Source organism: Oryx dammah, unplaced genomic scaffold (assembly GCF_014754425.2).
Source record: "Oryx dammah isolate SB20612 unplaced genomic scaffold, SCBI_Odam_1.1 HiC_scaffold_29, whole genome shotgun sequence".
In the NCBI taxonomy this organism is placed as follows: Eukaryota; Metazoa; Chordata; class Mammalia; order Artiodactyla; family Bovidae; genus Oryx; species Oryx dammah.
The window spans coordinates 77129804-77152251 of record NW_024070213.1 but is presented as its reverse complement, the minus strand read 5'-3'; the positions used below and the strand labels follow the sequence as shown (position 1 = coordinate 77152251).

Genomic DNA, 22448 nt, shown 5'->3' with positions numbered 1-22448 from the left:
ATCCCTCTAGGTTGTCCCACAGCACTGGATTTGGGTGCCTTGCTTCATGCATAGAACTTGCATTGGTCATCTCTTTTACATATGGTAATGTACACGATTCAGTGTTATTCTCTCAAATCATTCCACCCTTCTCTTGCCTTCTCTTGCTGAGTCAAAAAGTCTGTTCTTTACATCTGTGTCTCCTTTGCTGTCCTGATTGTAGGATCATTGCTACTGTCTTTCTAAGCTCCATATATATTTTTGTTAATATACAGTATTTGTCTTTCTCTTTCTGACTTACCTCATTCTGTATAACAGGCTCCTGGTTCATCCACCTCATTAGAAGTGATTCAAATGCATCACTTTTTATAACCAAGTAATATTCCATTGTGTACAGGTAACATATTTCCTTATCTATTCACCTGCCAAGGGACATCTAGGTTGCTTCCATGTCCTAGCTGTTGCAAACTGTGCTGCAATGAACACTGGGGTACATGTGTCTCTTTTGGTTCTGGTTTCCTTGGTGTTTATGCCCAGCAGTGATATTGCTGGGTCCTATGGAAGTTCTATTCCCATTTTTTAAAAAGAAATCTCCACACCATTCTGCATAGTGGCTGTATCAGTTTATATTCGCACCAACAGTGTAAGAAGATTCCTTTTTCTCCATACCCTCTCCATAAATTATTGTTTGTAGACTTTTTGATGATAGCCATTCTGACCAGTGTGAGATGATACCTCATTTTGGTTTTGATTTCTCTAATAGTGAGTGATGTTGAGCATCTTTTCATGTGTTTATTAGCCATCTGTCTCTCTTCTTTAAAGAAATGTCTGCTTAGGTCTTTTGCCTACTTTTTCATTTTCTGGTATTGAGCTGCTTGTATATTTTGGAGATTAATGCTTTGTCAGTTCTTTGCTCTTATTTTCTCCCATTCTGAGGGCTATCTTTTCACCTTGTGGCTCAGCTGGTAAAGAATCCGCCTGCAATGCGGGAGGCTTGGGTTTGATCCCTGGGTTGGGAAGATCCTCTGGAGAAGGGAATGCCTACCCACTCCAGGATTCTGGCCTGGAGGATTCCACGGACTGTACAGTCCATGGGGTCACAAAGAGTAGGACATGACTGAGTGACTTTCACTTTCACTTATTGTTTCCTTTATTGTGCAAGAACTTTTAAATTTAATTCGGTTCCATTTGTTTATTTTTGTTTTTATTTCCATTATTCTAGGAGGTGGGTCAGAGGATCTTGCTGTGATTTATACAGGAGAGTTTTCTGCCTATGTTTTCCTCTAAGAGTTTTACAGTTTCTGGCCTTATATTTAGGTCTTTAATCCATTTTGAGTTTATTTCTGAGTATGGTGTTAGAAAGGGTTCTTAGTTTCATTATTTTACACACAGTTGACAAGTTTCCCAGCACCATTTGTTGAAGAGACTGTCTTTTCCTCATCGTATATTTTTGTCCCCTTTGTCAAAGATAAGTTGTCCATAAGTAAATGGATTTATCTCTAGACTTTCTATTTTGTTCCATTAATCTATATTTCTATCTTTGTATGAGTCTATACTCTCCTGATGACTGTAGCTTTGTAGTATGGTCTGAAGTCAGAAAGGATGGTTCCATTCTTCTTTCTCAAGATTGCTTTGGTTATTTGGGGTCTTTTGTGTTTCCATACAAATTGTGAAATTATTTGTCCTAGTGCTGTGAAAAATATGCTTGGTAGTTTGATAGGGCTTGAATTGAATCTATAGATTGTTTGGGGTAGTATATTCATTTTCACTATATGGATTCTTCCAATCCAAGAACATGGTATATTTCTCCATCTATTTGTGTCATCTTTGATTTGTTTCATCAGTGTTTTATAGTTTTATGTTTACAGATCTTTTGTTTCTTTAGGTAAATTTATTCCTAAGTGTTTTATTCTTTTCATTTTAATAGTGAATGAGATTGTTTCCTTAATATCTCTTTCTGATTTTTTATTATTAGAGTATAGGAATGCAAGGGATTTCTGTGTGTTAATTTTATATTCTGCAACTTTTCCATATTCACTGATTAATAATTTTCTGGTGGCATCTTTAGGGTTTTTCTTCTGCAAACAGTGAGAGCTTTACTTCTTTTCCAATCTGGATTCCTTTTATATCTTTTTCTTGTTTGATTTCTGTGGCTAGGACTTCCAAAACTATGTTGAATAGTAGTGGTGAGAGTGGACACCCTTGTCTTCTATCTAATTTTAGAGGAAATGGTTTCAGTTTTTTGTCATTGAGGATAGTGTTTGCTGTGGGTTTGTCATATATGGCTTTTATTATGTTGAAGTATGTTCCTTCTATGCTTAATTTCTGGATAATTTTTATCATAAACAGACATTGACTTTTGTCAGACTTCCTCTGCATCTATTGAGATAATCATATGGTTTTTATCTTTCAATTTGTTAGTATGGTGTAGTACATTGATTGATTTGCAAATATTGAAGAATATTTGCATCCTTGGAATAAAGCCCACTTGATCTTGATGTATGATCACTTGAATATGTTGTTGGATTCTGTTTGCTGGAATTTAGTTGAGAATTTTTGAATCTATGTTACTCAGTGATACTGGCCTGTAGTTTTCATTTCTTGTGGTATCATTGTCTGGTTTTGATATCAGGGTGGTGGTGGCCTCATAGAATGAGGCTGCATAGAATTGCTCTGCAATTTTCAGAAGAGTTTGAGTAGTATAGGTGTCAGATATTCTCTAAATTTTTGATACAATTCACCTGTGAAGCCATGTGATTGATCCTGGGCTTTTGTTTGTTGGAAGATTTCTTATTACAGTTTCAATTTCTGTGCTTGTGATTTTCTATTTCTTTCTTATTCAGTTTTGGAAAGTTAAACTTTTCTAAGAATTTGTCCATTTCTTCCAAGTTGTCCATTTTATTGGCATATCATTACTCATAGTAATCTCTTATGATCATTTGTACTTCTGTGTTGTCTGTTGTAATTTCTCCATTTTCATTTCTAATTTTATTGATTTAAGTCTTCTCCCTTTTTTTCTTGATTAGTCTGGCAAATGGTTTGTCTATTTTGTTTATCTTCTCAAAGAACCAGCTTCCCTGATGGTGCAAAGGTTAAAGCGTCTGCCTGCAATGTGGGAGACCTGGGTTCAATCCCTGGGTTGGGAAGATCCCCTGGAGAAGGAAATGGCAACCCACTCCAGTATTCTTGCCTGGAGAATCCCATGGACGGAGGAGCTTGGTGGGCTACAGTCCACGGGTTGCAAAGAGTCGGACACGACTGAGAGACTTCACTTTCACTTTATAGTCTCTTTTCATTTCTTTTTCACTTATTTCTGCTCTGATTTTTATGTTTACTTTCCTTCTACTAACTTTGGGTTTTTAATTGCTTTTCTAAGTTGATTTAGGTGTAAAGTTAGGTTGTTTATTTGATGTGTCTCTTGTTTCTTGAGGTAGACTTGTATCGCTATGAACTTCCTTCTTAAGGCTACTTTTACTGAATCCCATAGATTTTCAGTTGTCGTGTTTTCATTTTCATTTCTTTCTATGCATATTTTGATTTCCTTTTTGACTTCTTCAGTGATTTGTTGGTTACTCAGAAGTTTGTTGTTTAGCTTCCATATGTTTGTCTTTTTATATTTTTCCCTGTAGTTGATATCTAATCTTATGGCATTAGAAAAGATGATCTTATGGATCAGAAAAGATGCTTGAAATGATTTCATTTTTTAAAAAATTTACCAAGACTAGATTTATGTCCAAGGATGTGATTTATCCTGGAGAATATTCCATGTGAACTTGAGAAAATAGTGAAATCCATTGTTTTGGGGTGAAGTGCCCTGTAGATATAAATTAGGTCTAACTGGTCCAATGTATCATTTAAAGCTTGTGTTTCCTTGTTAATTTTTCTGTCTGAATGATCTGTTCATTGATGTGAGTGGGGTATTAAAGTCCCCCTCTATTATTGTGGTACTGTCAGTTTCCCTTTTCATAGTTGTTAGCATTTGCCTTATGTATTGAGGTGCTCCTATGTTGGGTGCATATATACTTATAACTGCTGTATCTTCTTAGATTGATTCCTTGATCATTATTCAGTGTTCTTCTTTGTCTATTAGCACGTTCTTTATTTTAAAGTCTATTTTATTTGATATGAGAACTGCTATTCCTGCTTTCTTTTGGTCTCCATTTGTGTGAAATATTTTTTTCCAGCCCCTCATTTTCAGTCTGTATGTGTCCCTAGGCTTAAGGTGGGTCTCTTATAGACAGCGTTTCTTAAGAGACAGATCAGGTGATCTGGTATTCCAATCTCTTTCAGAATTTTCCACAGTTTCTTGTGATCCACACACTCAAAGGCTTGAAATAGATGTCAAAAGCAGAAATAGATGTTTTTCTGGAACTCTCTTGCTTTTTCCATGATCCAGTGGATGTTGACAATTTGATCTCTGGTTCCTCTGCCTTTTCTAAAACCTGCTTGGACATCTGGAAGTTCACAGTTCATGTATTGCTGAAGCCTGGCTTGGAGAATTTTGAGCATTACTTTACTAGCGTGTGAGATGAGTGCAATTGTGTGGTAGTCTGAGCATTCTTTGGCATCGCCTTTCTTTGGGATTGGAATGAAAACTGACTTTTCCAGTCCTGTGGCCACTGCTGAGTTTTCCAAATTTGCTGGCATATTGAGTGTAGCACTTTCACAGCATCATCTTTCAGGATTTGAAATAGCTCAACTGGAATTCCATCACCTCCACTAGCCTTGTTCATAGTGATGCTTTCTAAGGCCCACTTGACTTCACATTCCAGGATGTCTGGCTCTAGGTGAGTGATCACACCATTGTGATTATCTTAGTAGTGAAGATCTCTTTTGTACAGTTCTTATGTGTATCCTCACTTCATGGGAAATAGATGGGAAAACAATAGATACAGTGTCAGACTTTATTTTGGGGGGCTCCAAAATCACTGCAGATTGTGATTGCAGCCATGAAATTAAAAGACGCTTACTCCTTGGAAGGAAAGTTATGACCAACCTAGATAGCATATTAAAAAGCAGAGATATTACTTTGCCAACAAAGGTCCATCTAATCAAGGCTATGGTTTTTCCAGTGTCATGTATGGATGTGAGAGTTGGACTGTGAAGAAGGCTGAGCGCCAAAGAATTGATGCTTTTGAACTGTGGTGTTGGAGAAGACTCTTGAGAGTCCCTTGGACTGCAAGGAGATCCAACCAGTCCATTCTGAAGGAGATCAGCCCTGGGTGTTCTTTGGAAGGACTGATGCTGAAGCTGAAACTCCAGTACTTTGGCCACCTCATGTGAAGAGTTGACTCATTGGAAAAATCTCTGACGCTGGGAGGGATTGGGGGCAGGAGGAGAAGGGGATGACAGAGGATGAGATGGCTGCATGGCATCACCAACTCGATGGACATGAGTTTGAATGAACTCTGGGAGTTGGTGATGGACAGGGAGGCCTGGTGTGCTGCAGTTCATGGGGTCGCAAAGAGCTGGACATGACTGAGCGACTGAACTGAACTGAACTGAACATGTAGACAGAACTGAACTGAACTGAACTTGTAGACAGCATATAGGGGTCTTATTTTTGTACCCATTTGCCAGTCTTTGTCTTTTGGTTGAAACAGTTAAGCCATTTATGTTTAAGGTGATTGATAAGTGTGATCACATTATCATATACTTTATTATTTTGGGTTCATTTTTATAAAGTTTTTCTGTATTTGCTGTCTATGCAATATCTTTCAGCATTTGTTGAAGAGCTGGTTTGCTAGTCTTGAATTCTCTCAGATTTTGCTTGTCTGTAAAACTTTTGTTTTCTCCTTGAAATCTGAATGAGATCCTTGCTAGGTAGAGAAATTTTGGTTGTAGGTATTCCCTACATCATTTTAAGTATACCATGCTATTCCCTTCTGGTCTGCAGAGATTTTGTTGAAAGATCAGCTATTATCTTTATAGGGATACACTTGTATGTTATTTGTTGCTTTTCCCCTGCTGCTTTTAACATTTGCTCTTTGTGTTTGGGTGACTATTTCCTTCTGTATTTTAAGAAAAATTTGTCTTCTTCTGGGGCACCTGTTTTGAACATTGGGGTTTAACTCTGTCCCAGAGGTCTCTGAGGCTGTCCTCATTTCTTTTTATTCTTTTTTCTTTTTACTGTTCTGCTTCATTTATTCCCTTGTAGCTCAGTTGGTAAAGAATCCACCTGCAATGTGGAAGAACTGAGTTCAATCCCTCAGTTGGGAAGATCCCTTGGAGAAGAGAAAGTTTACCCACTCCAGTATTCTGGCCTAGAGAATTCCACGGACTGTATAGTACATGGGATGGCAAAAGAGTTGGACACGACTAAGTGACTTTCACTTTCATTTTTCATTTACTCCATCCATTCTGTATTCTACTCACTTTTCCTTTCTTCAGCCTCAGTTATTCTACTGTTGATTTCCCCACAGAGTGTCTTTAATCTCAGCTATTGCATTCTTCATTACTGATTGACTATTCATTATCTCTTCTAGTTCCTTCTTAAACATTTCTTGCATCTTCTCAACCCATGCATCTGGTCTACTTATCTGTAACTCCATTTTGCTTTCAAAATAAATCTTGGATCATCTTTACTATCATTATTCTGAATTTTTTTAAGGTAGACTCCCTATCTCCTCCTCTTTTGTTTGGTTTTGTAGGGTTTTATCATGTTCTTTCACGTGCTGAATATTTCTCTACCTTTTCATTTTGTTCAGTTTGCTGTGTTTGGGGGTCTCCTTGCTGTAGGATGGAGGATCATAGTTCCTCTTAATTGTGGTGTCTGCTCCCTATGGATGGGGTTGGACCAGTGGCTTGTGATGGCTTCCTAGTTGGAGGAACTTGTGTCTGTGTTCTGACAGATGGAGCTGGATCTTGTCTCTCTGGAGGGCAATAGTGTCCATAGTGAGTTTTGTGGTTATCTATGGGTTTGGTATGGCTTTGGACAGCCCGTCTTTTAATGTTCAGGGTTGTGTTCTTATTTTGCTGAAGGATTAGCGTGGATCTCGCACTGGATCTTGCGGGCTCTTGGGTAGAGCTTGGTCTCAGGATAGGTATGGAGGCTTTTGGGTGGGCTCTCATCTATTAATGTTCCCTGGGGTCAGGAGTTCAATGATGGTCCCAAGTTCTGGAGTTGTGCCTTCTGTCTCTGGGTTTCAGTCTCCCTCTTACAATGGAGTCAAGACTTCTTTGTCCACACAACACTAAAGACAAAACCCCTAGGTTAATGGTGAAACAACTCTCCACAGCCAGGAACAGCCAAAGTGATTCACAGAGTTATATAGAGAAGAGAAGAGGGAGGAGGGAGTTAGAGGTGACCAGGAGGAGAAAAGAGAGATTCAAACAGGAAGAGAGCAATCAAGAAGAGAAGCCAGGAATCGAATTCCTAAGTGAAAATGGATGCTAAAAATTAAACTCTTACAGTTACAAAATTAATAACAATTATCTAGAAGCACAAATTTTTAAAAAATAGAATAGAGATTATACTCTCAAAGGTACAGTATAAAAAATAATTGAACACAAAAATTAAATATATATATATATATATTTTGGTGTCGGTTCAGTGTCAGATAATCCTTTGTTCTGGCTTGTACTTGTTCTCAAAGTCTACAGTTGCCCCTCAAATGCATAGTCCCAGCTTAACTGCAGGATTTTAATCTGTTGCACCTGCCACTTCTGGGTCAGTCCCCCCTTCTTTTCTTTGTTTAGGTTGGCCTCCTCTGCTTGCAAGTCTCTTCAGTGTCTAATCTCTGCCCTGACAAGAGGGGTCAACATTCAGGCTTGTCCCCTTATTCAGGCTTGCTTTCTCAGTTGTGCTGTGGAGGGGGAAGGACACTGCAAACAAACACCACAGGCATGTGTGGGTAGCGCTCACAGTGGATGGACCACATGTGGGTTGCCACAGCCTAAGGTGGTATACACTTCCCAGGTCCAAGCTGCTCAGATGCCTGGACACTTCATGAGAGAATAGTCCCAGGTGAGTCACGTCTCCTGTACTTCCCAGGTCCAAGCCACTAAGGCTCCCAGGTGCACTGCGGGTGCACAGCCCCAGTGGGTCACGTGTCTCCTGCAGTACTCAGTTCCAAGCCACTCAGGCTCACGGGTGCGCCAGGAGTGTACAGTCCCAAGTGGACCATGAATCTCCTGGGAAGCTAGTCTCAGGCTGTGAAACTCCTGGCAGATATGAACCATTCAGGATCCCAGAAAGACGTGCTTAGTGACTGGCAGCCTGTTCACAGCTGGTGGGAGATGCAGTCTCTGGGATGGAGATTGCAATGGCCCCTTGCATTCCAACTCTGGTTGTTGCACACATGCCTCTCTTCCCCCCAGGGGAAAGCCTTAAACAGCTGCCAGCATGCTCACCTGTGGTATTCACTAGGGCACAACCCATTGTCTGTGAGTGCACCAGGGGTCACAGCGCAGCGTTATAGCATTCCAGGGGAAAGGGCCTTTGTTTTTCTTTATCTCTCTGCCATTCCCATGGTTTGAGTTGCTTTGTCACATTAGTCCCCTCAGAATGTCCTCAGGGCATTCAACCCCTGTACTTACCATAAGGACCGATGATGCAGCCGGCACCTCCACACCCAGTCCCTACTTGCTGCAGGCCGACGTGAGCATGTGAGCCACTTTTGTGCAGGTAATTCAACAGGAATTCTGTGGTGATTTTTTTTTTTTTTTGGTTATGCTGCCATCTGAAATTCCAAAGCTCTCCACTGACCCCATTCGTGAGAGGGTTTCCTAATTTGTGGAAACTTCTCTTCCTTCACGACTCCCTCCCTAGGATGGGTCTCTGGTCCCTAAATGTTTTTTCTCTCTTTTCATCTTTATATTTTGTCCTACCTCATTTCAAAGAAATTGGTTTAAATTTCTGGGTAACTGGGGTCTTTCACCAGCATTCAGAAGTTGTTTTGTGGAAGTTGCTCTGTATGTAGATGATTTTCTGATATATTTGTGGAAGAGAAAGTGGTCTCCCCATCCTATTCCTCCACCATCTTGGGACTGCTCCCCCTCCCCCAGTAATATCTCATGATTCTTTGTATTTCTGTGGTGTCAGTTGAAACAACTTTCATTTCCGATTTTATTGATTTGGGCCACCCCTTTTTCGCTTGATGAGTCTGGCTAAATGCTTTTTAATTGTATTTATTTATTTCAAACAACAGGCTCTTTGGTTTGTTGACCATTTCTGTTGGTTTTTAATTCTATGTTTCATTCATTTCTGTTCTGATTGTTATGATTTATTTTTTCTACTAACTTTGGGTTTGTTTGTTCTTTTTCTATTCTTTAGGTATATGTCTAGGCTGTTTGAGAGTTTCCTTATTTCCTGAAGTAAACTTGTGTTGCTATAAATTCCCTCTTAGAACTGCTTTTACATATTCCATAGATTTTGGGTTGTGTTTTTTCATTTGTCTCCAGTTATTTTTTAATTTTGATCTTTGATTTCTTCAGTGATCTATTGTTTAGTAGCATATTGTTTAGCCTCCACCTATTTATATTTTTTGCAGTTTTTCTCTTCTTGTCTAGATTTCTAGTTTCCTAATGTTGTGGTCAGAAAAGATGCTTGATATGATTTCAATTTTCTTAAATTTACCAAGACTTGTAGTGTGACCTAACATGTGATGTATCCTGGAGAATATTCCATGTACACTTTAAAATAATGTACATTCTGCTGCCATGGGATGAAATGTTTTATGGTATCTATTGAATTCACCTGTTCTAATGTGTCATTTAAAGTCGATCTTTCCTTATTGATTTTATGCCTAGATGATCTGTGCATTTATATAACTGGAGTGTTAAAGTCCCCTATTCTATTGCATTACTGTCAATTTCTCCTTTTATTCTGTTAATATTTGCTTTGTGTATTTAGGTGTGCCTATGCTGGAATCAAGATTGCTGGGAGAAATATCAATAACCTCAGATATGCAGATGATACGACCCTTAGGGCAGAAAGTGAAGAGGAACTCAAAAGCCTCTTGATGAAAGTGAAAGAGCAGAGTGAAAAAGTTGGCTTAAAGCTCAACATTCAGAAAACGAAGATCATGGCATCTGGTCCCATCACTTCATGGGAAATAGATGGAGAAACAGTGGAAACAGTGTCAGACCTTATTTTTCTGGGCTCCAAATCACTGCAGATGGTGACTGCAGCCATGAAATTAAAAGATGCTTACTTCTTGGAAGGAAAGTTATGACCAACCTAGATAGCATATTCAAACGCAGAAATATTACTTTGCCAACAAAGGTCCATCTAGTCAAGGCTATGGTTTTTCCAGTGTCAGGTATGGATGAGAGGTGGACTGTGAAGAAGGCTGAGTGCCGAAGAATTGATGCTTTTGAACTGTCGTGTTGGAGAAGACTCTTGAGAGTCCCTTGGACTGCAAGGAGATCCAACGAGTCCATTCTAAAGGAGATCAGCCCTGAGTGTTCATTGGAAGGATTGATGCTGAAGCTGAAACGCCAATACTTTGGCCACCTCATGCGAAAAGTTGACTCATTGGAAAAATCTCTGATGCTGGGAGGGATTGGGGGCAGGAGGAGAAGGGGATGACAGAGAATGAGATGGCTGCATGGCATCACCGACTTGATGCACATGAGTTTGGGTAGACTCCGGGAGTTGGTGATGGACAGGGAGGCCTGGCGTGCTGCAGTTCATGGGTTCGCAAAGAGGGACACAACTGAGCAACTGAACTGAACTGATGCTGGATACATATACTTTTATAATTGGTATATCTTTTTTACAGACTAGTCATTATATAACATCCTTCTTTGTTTCTTATAGCATCAGTCTTTGTTTCAAACTCTATTTTGTCTGATATGAGTATTGCTAATCTGACTTTCTTTTGATTTTCATTTGCATGAACTACCTTTTTCCATCCACTCATTGTGTCTTTAGATATGAAGGATTCTCTTGTAGACAGCAGTATACAGGTCTCCTTTTTGTATCCATTCAGCCACTCTCTATATTTTTTTATTGGAACATTTTGTTCATTTGCATTTAAAGTTGTTATTGATATGTATATTCTGATCAACATTTTTGTAAGTTGTTTTAGGGTGGGTTGGTTTTAGTTTTGAAGCTCTTTTCTTTTGTTCCTTTTTTTCTTCTATGATTCTTTTCTCTTGTGATTTAGTGACTGTCTTTAGTGTTATGCTTGGAATCTTTTTTCTTTGTGTGTGTATATTACAGATTTTTGATTTATGGATACCATAAAGTTTAAATATATAAATATTTATATATTATAAAGATAAATATTTAAATATTATATACTTGATTGTTTTAGTTGATATTTCAATGTTAAATATATTTAACAATACTGCATTTGTTCTCTCCTCACAATTAATGCTTTTGACATCATATTTTACATCCATTTATTTTGTATATCTTTTAACTGCTTACTGTGAATATAAATGATTTTACTAATTTTGTCTTTTAAACATCCTACTAGCTCTGTGTGTGGGTGATTTAATACCTTTACTGTTATTTATTACAGTTTGATTCCTTCTAGTTATTCTACATTTTAGATATAATATTCCTTATCCCTGTTTTGTTTTTCTTTATATTTTCTTAACCTTTCTTTAAAACATTCTTTCTTATCCTGTACATCTATTTTTCTCTTAAGTAGTTTGATCATCTTTACAATAATTACCCTGAACTCTTTCCTGGATCAGTTCAGTTCAGTTCATTTCAGTTGCTCAGTTGTATCCCACTCTTTGCAAATCCATGGACTGCAGCAGACCAGTCTTCCCTGTCCATCACCAACTCCTGGAGCTTACTCAAACTCATGTCCATTGAGTCGGTGATGCCATCCAGCCATCTCATCCTGTCATCCCCTTTGCCTCCTGCTTTCACTCTTTCCCAACATCAGGGTCTTTCCTAATGAGTCAGTTCTTTGCATCAGGTGGCCAAAGTACTGGAGTTTCAGCTTCAGCATCTTTCCTTCCAATGAATATTCAGGATTTATTTCCTTTAGGATGGACTGGTTGGATCTTCTTGAAGTCCAAGGGACTCTCAAGAGTCTTCTCCAACACCACAGTTCAAAAGCATCAATTCTTCAGTGCTCAGCTTTCTTTATAGTCCAACTCTCACATTCATACATGACCACTGGAAAAACCAGAGCTTTGGCTAGATGGACCTTTGTTGGCAAAATAATGTCTCTTTTTTAATTGGCTATCTAGGTTGGCCAAGGAACAAGCATCTTTTTTATTTCATGCCTGCAGTCACCCGCAGTGATTTTGGAGCCCAAGAAAAATTAAGTCTCTCACTGTTTTCACTGCTTCCCCATCTATTTGCCATGAAGTGATGGGACCAGATGCCATGATCTTCGTTTTCTGAATGTTGAGTTTTAAGCCAACTTTTTCACTCATCTCTTTCACTATATCAAGAGGCTCTTTAGTTCTTCTTCACTTTCTGCCATAAGGGTGGTGTCATCTGCATATCTGAGGTTATTGATATTTCTCCCAGCAATCTTGATTCCAGCTTGTGTTTCATCCAGCCCAGCATTTTACATGCTGTGCTCAGCATATAAGTTAAATCGGTAGGGTGACAATATACAACCTTGACGTACTCCTTTCCTGATTTGGAACCAGTCTCTTGTTCCATGTACAGTTTTAACTGTTGCTTCTTGACCTGCACACAGATTTCTCAGAAGGCAGGTAAGGTGGTCTGATATTCCTATCTCTTTAAGAATTTTCCACAGTTTATTGTCATCCATACAGTCAAAGGCTTTGGGATAGTCAATAAAGCAGAAGCAGATGTTTTTCTGGAACTCTCTTGCTTTTTCAATTATCCAACTGATGTTGGTAATTTGATCTCTGGTTCCTCTGCCTTTTCTAAACCCAGCTTGAACGTCTGGAAGTTCACGATTCATGTACTATTGAAGCCTGGCTTGGAGAATTTTGAGTATTACTTTGCTAGCATATGAGATGAGTGCAATTGTGTGGTAGTTTGAACTTTCTTTGGCATTGTCTTTCTTTGGTATTGGAATAAAAACTGACATTTTCAAGTTCTGTGGCCACTGCCAAGTTTTCAAATTTGGTTGGCATATTGAGGGCAGCACTATCACAGCATCATCTTTTAGGATTTGAAATAGCCCAACTGGAATTCCATCACCTCCACTAGCTTTGTTCATAATCATTCTTCCTAAGGTCCACTTGACTTCACATTCCAGAATGTCTGGCTCTAGGTGAGTGATCACACCATCATGGTTGTGTAGGTCGTGAAGATCTTTTTTTTACAGTTCTTCTGTGTATTCTTGCCACCTCTTCTTAATCTCTTCTGCTTCTGTTAGGTCCATACCATTTCTGTCTTTTATTGAGCCCATCTTTGCATGAAATGTTCCCTTGGTATCTCTAATTTTCTTGAAGCTATCTCCAGTATTTCCTGTTCTATTATTTTTCTCTATTTCTTTGCATTGATCACTGAGGAAGTCTCTCTTATCTCTCCTTGCCATTCTTTGGAACTCTGCATTCAAATTGGTATATCTTTCCTTTTCTCCTTTGCCTTTCACTTCTTTTCTCAGTGATTTGGAAGGCTTCCTCAGAAAACCATTTTGCCTTTTTGCATTTCTTTTTCATGGAGATGATTTGGATCACTGCCTCCTGTACAATGTCACAAACCTCTGTCCATAGTTCTTTAGGCACTCTGTCTGTAAGATCTAATCCCTTTAATCTATTTGTCATTTCTACTGTATAATTGTAAGGGATTTGATTTAGGTCATACCTGAATGGTCTAGTTGCTTTCCCTACTTTCTTCAATTTAACTCTGAATTTGGCAATAAGGAGTTCTTGGATAGATTGCTGTTTTCCACTTTACTTCATTCTTCTTCTGAGGTTTTATCTTGTTCTTGCCTTTGGAATATGTTCCCTGATTACCTCATTTTGCCAGTCTTAATTGTTTTTATTTCTACGTATCTGGTAGAGATGTTCTATGCATCCAAGCACCACATTCCCCTCTGAACACTAGAGCTATGTGGTCTAAGGTTTCCTCTCATATGGGCTGCACTAATTCTTCTTTTGTGGCAGGCTGATTACTCTGGCAAGAGTAGTCAGCTTCATTGGTAAGCTTCATTGGTAAGCTTCGTTGGCCCCTGGACTACTTGGTTGCCATATTCTGCTTTGTGTGGAGGCTATCAGCCATTGTGTGATGAGGCTGGGTCATGATGCAGCTGAGTACAGTGCTCTGAGGTACCCAGGGCCTAGTGCTTGCTCATTGGTGGGCAGGGTTATGGACCTGGAGACCACAGGGCTGACACCTGCCCACTGGTTTGTAAATCTTATCCTGAAGTTAGTGCCAGCCTACTGGCTGGCAAAGCCATGTCCTGGGGTCTGACCACAGGACCAGGGGTCCTAAGGTGGTGTCAAGCAGCTGATGGATGGGGCTGATTCCTGATACCGTTGACTGCAAGGTCTAGGGTGTTCTGAAGCTTGCTTTGTCCTCCTAATGGATCGGGGAAGGGCCCAGCCAGTCCAGGGTAAGTGCTGTCCTGTTAGGTGGGCTGGGTCCACAGGCTTCAGGTCTGTGGTTGTCCTGTGACTTGTATCTGCCCACTAATGGATGAGGCTGGTCCTGAGGTTAGAGCAGGCTAGCTGGTGGGCAGGGCCAGGAGTTCTGGGGCTGATGGCTGCCCACTGGTGAGTGGAACTGGGTCTCAGGATCTCTGAATGCAAGGCCTGGGGGCGCTGTCTGATATAGTGCATGCACAATGATAACATGGGACCTAGGCCCATGTATGATACAGGTCTTAGGCCCTCTGGTGAGCTGGGCCATGTCCAGGGTGGCTGAAGCCTCAGGGTATCTTAAGACCATCTGCCTTCTAGTGGATGGGGCTATGTCCCAACATAGTGAATTGTTTGATAAGAGACATCTCCATCCTGTTCTGAGGCTAATAAGCTAGAGAAAGGATTATAAAATGGAGTTTGACAGCACCAGTGTCCATGTGGTTCAACAAGCTGCACAAAATTGCTGCTGCCATTGGCTCTGTCCTCAGAGTGAGCTCGAATTGCTTCCTGACTCTCCAGAGACTCTCCAGAAAAACAGGTAAGTCTGATGCTGACTCCTTTTAAATTACTGCTCTTGCTCTGGGTCCTGGAGACATGAGATTTTGTTGGTGGATCAGATGGTAAACAGTCTACCTGCAATGCAGGAGACCTGGGTTCAATCCCTGGATCAGGAAGATGCCCTGGAGAAGGGAATGGTTACCCACTCCAATATTCTAACCTGGAGAATTCCATGGAGAGAGGAGCCTGGTGGGCTATATACAGTTGAGCGACTGACTCTTTAAGTATGGAGTCTCTCTTTCCCCCAGTCCTCTAACTCTTGAACCTGTTGACCAAGGATATTGGCTGTCTGTGCACAAATACCAAACAGAAATACAGAGAAAGAGCTTTGGAGGAGAAGGAAAGAGTTGCTACATTTCTTTGCCAGGCAAGAAAGAGAGTGTCTCGGGGTTTACTGTTCATTTCACTGTGAATATTTTCTTGTTTACCCGGTGTGTAGGAATCACTCAACTAATTTAGGAATTTCTTTCAAAGGGAGTTGCTCCATGTATAGTTGTTCATTTAGTATATCCAAATGGAAGAAAGAAGTTAGGAGCCTCATATGCTACCATCTTACTCAATTTCATGTAAAGCTCTTTATATACCAATCATCCCTCAATAAAGTGATATTTTACTAAACTATATGTAGGATTATGAATCATACAAAGGCAAACAAGAAGAAGATAGTGACCAGTATTGTGGTATGAATTACACATTGGGAGAGAAATATTAGAATAGTCAGGAATATTGATTAAGTTCTAAAGGTATTCTGACAAAATTATAATTCTAGAGTTTGACTGTTAATGTTCAACTTTCCTCTCATTAATTTTATAATAGCACCATTTGTCTTTTAAAGCCATTAAAATGGTCTTGTTGGCATACAAAAAATATTTTTTTAATTATATAAGGGAAAGATGGGGAGAGAAAATGAGAGATCAAGACAGTGGTGGAGGTCTCATATGTTTAACTAAAAGCCACCATCAAAATGAGAGATATAGTCTTATTTCTGCATTCTTCACCTATTCAGTTCTCAAGCTGGAATGTTACAAACAGTTGACTGACCCTAGAGAATGATTCTGAATTTCTATAAGTAATGAAGATTGAATTCCCTAGGATCAGACTCTGAGATAGATATTAACAAACATATGGAATCCAAAATTGTGGAAGACAAGGAAGGAATCAAGGCTGGATAGAGGGAGAAATCAAGCCATTATATGTCTTCAATGAAAGCCTTGGTCAACCTTTCAGGGCATTCTTAAGATCCAAACTGTGATAAGAGGGCCAAACCTTTCTACTATCCCTCAGTCATTGGATGCTCCACTTTTTTTCCAGAAAGGGGCCATGACATTGAAAGGCATGGCTTTCCTTAACTGAGGCAATCCCTGAAGAAGGCAGACAGCCATAAGAAATCTTCTGGCAGCACTCTCAAAAGTTAGGAAAATGAATCTTTTATTTTTGAAGGGAACTCTCGACAGTGCCTCACAATATCCTTCAGAATAAGTGTAATTTGATGGCAACTGGAATTGAAGCTGCTCTTCTAGGTATTTTAATAATCAATGAAACAAAAGGGTGGATCCCAGAAATTTGTTTCCAAATATTGGTTTGGGATCAATATAGATATCTATTCCAACTCAGTACCTGCTTTCTAATCTACCAGCCAGCCTCCGGGTAACAGGTGGACAACTTTGATCCTTTTCTGATGGGGGAGAGATCAGTACTTGTTTTCTCCAATATAACCAATTATTGATTTGAATTTTCCTTTTGTGCTTAACATGTCTTAGGAAGTACTTTTATCCATGGCTTATTGAATATTTTACTTATTACCATGAACTGATATACAGAACTCCTTTTATTTATTTATTTATTTATTTTATTTTACTTTACAATTCTGTATTGGTTTTGCCATACATTGAAAATTGCAAATAGAACTCCTTTCAACTGAAAAAAAATTCAAAATGAAAAGCAAAAGGCAATGGGTGCATACAGCTTCAGTGAAATTGTCTTATTCTTCATAGATGTTAAACCTAAAATCTGGACTTTGGAAGCTCCTCACTAACACCAGCTGAGGGATACTAACTTGTGAAGCTAATATGTCGACTGCACAGCGTGATATATTACCTGAATCAGAAATCAACATTTATATTACATTCTCTCCCCTTTGCTCAAAGGCCTTTATAGCCATTTTGGGTCTTTTGTGACTTTGAACAGCCTTTCTAGGCTGAAAATTCTGTCTCCATCGTCATATTGTCTGGGATGACCAATTCTGACTACCAAGGGAGACTAGTGTTACTGTCATGCAGTAAAAGGCTGAGATGTAAGTGTATGGTTGCCCATGTGTTTACCATTCCCTGATGTAAAAGGTACTGAAAAACTTATGATGCCACCCATTTGGATTTTGAAGGGCTCATATATCAAACATTTTGTCAACTGACCAATTCTGGTATAGACTGAGAGGAAGAAAAAGCTGGAAACAGTGACAAGACATGGAGGGAAAGTCAAAGGCCTTGGGACCAAATTTAAAAGTATCTGTAATATCCACCTGGATTTAGTTATTATTCACCTTTTGTTGGCAGTTATCAAGATCCTAACATATCAATTCTTCCACCACCATTGGACATACAGTGTTTGATGATGGTTAAATTTACCAATAGTCCAAGTCATATAAAAAAGTGTGTAGTACAGAAGTAGATTATGATAAAATGGATTTTGAAAGGTACTAATGTACTAACATACATTGTTAGTAACTGTGTATGTTTTACACATGTAAACAATGTTGTATAAGGCACATTTGGAAATATACATATGGGAAGATATGTGCGTGAAGCAGCAAAGAATGTACTAAAGATGACATTCATGATATTATTGAACCTCAACTGCTAGCTAACTACCTCAAGGTATGCAAAATACACGTAGAAATGTGGGTTTAAGGGAAGTGACATTTAATTTAGTTTTGGCTTGCTGAATTTGTGGTACCTGGCTTCTCCCAGGTGGTGCTCGTGGTAAAGAACCCACCTGCCAATGCTGGAGATGTAAGAGATTCAGGTTCAGTCCCTGGGTGGGGAAGATCCCCTGGAGGAGGGCATGGCAACCCACTCCAGTATTCTTGCCATGGGCAGAGGATCTTGGTGGCCTACAGTCCACAGGGTCACACAGAGTTAGACACGACTGAAGCAACTTAGCTTCCATGCACAGAATGTCCAGTTAGGGATGTAAATTCAGTTTTATCAGTGCAATTCTATTGATGTAATTCAAAGAAGAGTTTAGGGCTGGAGGCATAGATTGGAAATATTCAATGTATAAACACATCTACCTATGCTGATGAAATCTTCCAAGGAGCCTTAGTAAAATGAGAAGAGGAAGAGGATACAACTTTGGAGGACTGAGATTTAAAAGACTGGCAAAGTGAAAGTGTCCACAGAATATAGGAATGCTAATTAAAAATGATGTCATAAAAACTGCAAGAAAAATGTTTCAAGAATGGAAGAGTGAAAATGATATCAGAACCTACAGGAAAAAATCATAAGAAGGTCACCAGTATCCTAAGCAGAGGGAGGTGTCATAGATGAAAGGGGTGATGAATAAAATTCACATTTTCATAAGTTTAACCATGAAGTGAAGGAACAAAACAGGATAATGGCCTCATCCAGATGAAGAGTAAAAGACATATATACTGGAGAGCCATGACATGACTCAGTTTCTCCTTGACTTCCAGAATTCTTATTGCTACCAAATAAATACACACATTCACTAATTGCTTGCAAAGTTGTATTTATTTTTTAGATCCAGTCAATCAAAGAACAAAAGACCTCATAATGACAACTCACTTTTTGAGCAATATATAAATGTTTAGTTATTTCACAATTTAGTCATTATTTTTGTTCACTTATAAAATAAATACCTGGTCTTTTACAACAGGAAAGGTAAGGCTATTTATTATTAACTGACTGTTGAAGTCATAGACTGTTGGCATATGTCTAAACAGGAACATGTAATGATATGCCTGTACCTATAAGGTATTGTACCACCATCAGGACAGTCAAGATCAATTTCCCTATACTCATAGTTTTCTTCTTGGCAGCAAAGGCATGAATTTTTCAGCTGAAAGATATCATAATCATACCTAAAAGAAAAAAAAGTTCAGTAATAAATATTTTCAGAATGCTTTCTGAAATAAATTGACATCAGTGCTCAGATTCCAATTGTTTAAGTGATTTAGCAAGTCTTCCAGACAATTTATTCTTTGCCTTTATTGTATATTTCTGCTATGGATTCATAGTAATTGGTATATAAGACCAAAAAAGTGAAGATTGCAATTTCATAGTTAGAGCAATATGGTACAAAAATGTAAACAGAACATTTTAAAAATATACAACTTAATACCAAATTATTATTCTCCATATATTAATCTACATGTGAAAGTATACAAAAGGAAAAACATGTAATATATGCTATGTTTAAAATGCAAGTGACATTTTTAAAAACACTTTAAAGCAAGAGTATTTGCTTGACATCTATGTGTATTTTATGAAAATACATTTGCCATAAACATATTATGTCTGACTTATGTAGAAAACAACTTCAAAATGCCTAATTACTATTTAAAATGTTTATTTTATTTTGTAGATATTAATATTTTATTTGAATCAGATCCTGACAATTAGATCTCATGTAAATATTTGTCCATGTAATGTTTTCAAAGCTTAATTTTCTCCACAATGTTACAAACTTAACATACAGTATAAAAAGAGAAACTTACTTGATGGTTTTCTTGCATTCCCCTGTGCATCTTGCCATCTCAACTTTTTTCTTGCAACCATTGTAGTTAACAGTCACATTCACGGATGAAGATCTGCAATTAGGTTTACCTAAAAGTAAATGGAAAACAGAGTCAGAAATGAGGTTTAACATTAACAATTGCTAAGTCTCAATTTTCCTAATCATAAAGTAGAGAATAATAACAAATATTTCACAACGGTATGGAGGGACTATCTCAGCACCCAGCACAAAGTACCAAGGTAATACTCAATAAATGTTATTATTATTATATTATTACTATCATAGGAGAAGGGGAAGGAAAAGGAAGGGAAGAAGGTAAGAGGAAGGAGGAAAGAGGAGGGGAGGAAAAATAGGGGGATGGTTGTTTCGCACATCTATTTTCTCATTGCTGATCATCCTTACGATCGAATACAACAATTTACAATATAACTTGCCAATGTTAAGAGAGCAAACAAAACTATTTCCGTGAAAATTAAATTTTCACCCTTGTAAACATCACTGGTTTTTACTTGAAAGAGTGTTGCAACCAACATGAGTAAGAAAATATAATGCATTATATTAATCATCGGTATACACATGGGTTAGATTACTGGTTGTGTTAAAAACCCAGGAGACTTTGTATTAATGATCTGTCATTTTGTTTTAAAGAAACATTAAATTTTTGTTAACAGTTTACATTTCTCACATATGTGGAATTTAATTTTACTTACATGTATAGCAACATTTTGTTGAATCATAGACTCTGTGTTCCTATAGGAGTCAGAGAAAAAGAAAATGACTGAAAAAATCCTGTATTTTTCTATAAATAATATAGCATTTGTTAACTTATTGAAATAACATTACAAAGGAAGGAAGGGAACAGATAGACATGCAGATCGCAGATCCAATCAGCACAGAGAGGAAAGCATAGTAATAAAAGTGAGATTATTAACACCAAACTTTTCAACAGTGGGTAGAAATGGAAAAACACTTAAACTAAATTCCTCTTTAAAATAAAATGCCCAAGAATAAAACAATACTCCTCTCTTAATTGAAAAGTATACTTTAATAATGACATTATGACTCAACACTTAAGTTTCTCACAAGCTACATTTGTACCTTACATTATTATAATCTCAAATTTATCACTGTCTGAAGTAAAAACTCAGTAAATGTTAAAATCCAAAGTTGACAGTCTAAAGTAAAACTTTATGTTATCAATTATACTTTCAGGAAAAAAATTAGTGAAATTTAAAACTTCCTTAATAATTTAAGCTTAAGCATTCATTAATGCAAAACCCTCATCTTATTTTCAGGGGATAAAAATTGTGACACAAAGAGCAATCTGAACTCTACATACTTATGTGATTCTATTTTAAAATGTGTTCTTTTATAGAAAATTATTAACCTGAAGTCATGACTTTGAAAAATACTAGCTTTTTGTTGTTGTTTAAAATATAGCAACACTCTTTCTACAGTAACTTAATTCTAGAATACCACTAGATTAAGTTTTATAGAGCCTGCAAATACATATTTGATATGAAAAGTATACTTGGCAACAAAAGGTAGATGACATAACTGGAATGAAATCTGTAAGAGATTTATGTCTATTGCTAGGCAAAACCTTTTACAAATAAGGAATAAGACTAGTTGTATTTATATTTATCATAAGAAGTCAATCTTGTTGATTATTACTTAAGAAGATGACTTACTTCTGCACACCAGGTCTGCTTCGGGCAGTCTTGAACCACGGCAATGAAACCAGTGTTGTGGCAGGAGTAAGAGATACACGGGTTGTTAGGGTCAGCAAATGAAGCACCAACCTGGAAGGTGGGGAGGAGGAGGGAACTAATGATTATTGATCTTCATTTCTGTTTCAGGTTGACAATAAGTCCTGCACATTTTTTCAATTTGTAATGTTTAGTGAATTCCCAGAGACACTTTGAGCCATTAGATTAACATGTAAGAAAAAGTAGGTTAAAGACTTCCATGAATAATCAAAGATCTTCACTAAGGGCACAGAATGTGTCAAGATTTTCAATCCTCAAATTAAGATTCATCTACAGTAGTTCTATATTTTTCAAGGATTTAAAAAAATCCCACAAAACATCTTCTACCTTTGCTTATGTTTTTATGCTTTTAAAGCTCTCTAGATTGCTACTCAGATTGCTTTATAATTACTTTATATACAAAATTCAAACATCAGTTTGGGAAATTCCATTTATATTAGGCCCTCAAACCACAAAGGGAACTTTCAGGTAAGCTCAAATTTTATTATTTCAACTGTTTTGCATGTAAATGATTAGAGGTATAATTTTGCTTTTTTCTTTAAATATCATCATATTTTGTATTCCAAAACTGTCGTAGATTTTCATCAGATCACCTTTAGAAACTAAAATTTAAGAAGCCCAAGTAGAAATGTGAGTATAAGAAATGAGTTACCAAAGTAAAGTGAAAGTCACTCAGTCCTGTCCAATTCTTTGAGACCCCATGGACTATATAGTCCTAGGAATTCTCTAGGCAAGAATACTGGAGTGGGTAGCCTTTCCCTTCTTCAGGGGATCTTCCCGACCCAGGGATCAAACCCAGGACTCCTGCATTGCAGGTGGATTCTTTACCAGCTGAGCCACAAGGGAAGCCCAAGAACACTGGAGTGGGTAGCCTAACCTTTCTCCAGTGGATCTTCCCAACCCAGGAAT

At 38.0% G+C, this 22448-nt stretch overlaps 1 protein-coding gene across 1 annotated transcript in view; it reads right to left on the bottom strand.

Moving 5' to 3' along the window:
* Positions 1 to 18745: 18745 nt before the first annotated feature.
* The window catches only part of LOC120858073 (apomucin-like), an 81858-nt gene continuing 78155 nt past the window's right edge, over positions 18746 to 22448 (bottom strand). Inside the window, 4 exon segments of the mRNA XM_040233942.1 lie at positions 18746 to 19114; positions 19751 to 19859; positions 20481 to 20520; positions 21462 to 21572. Of these exon segments, the coding sequence (XP_040089876.1) occupies positions 18931 to 19114; positions 19751 to 19859; positions 20481 to 20520; positions 21462 to 21572 (444 nt within the window). The 3' untranslated portion in view covers positions 18746 to 18930.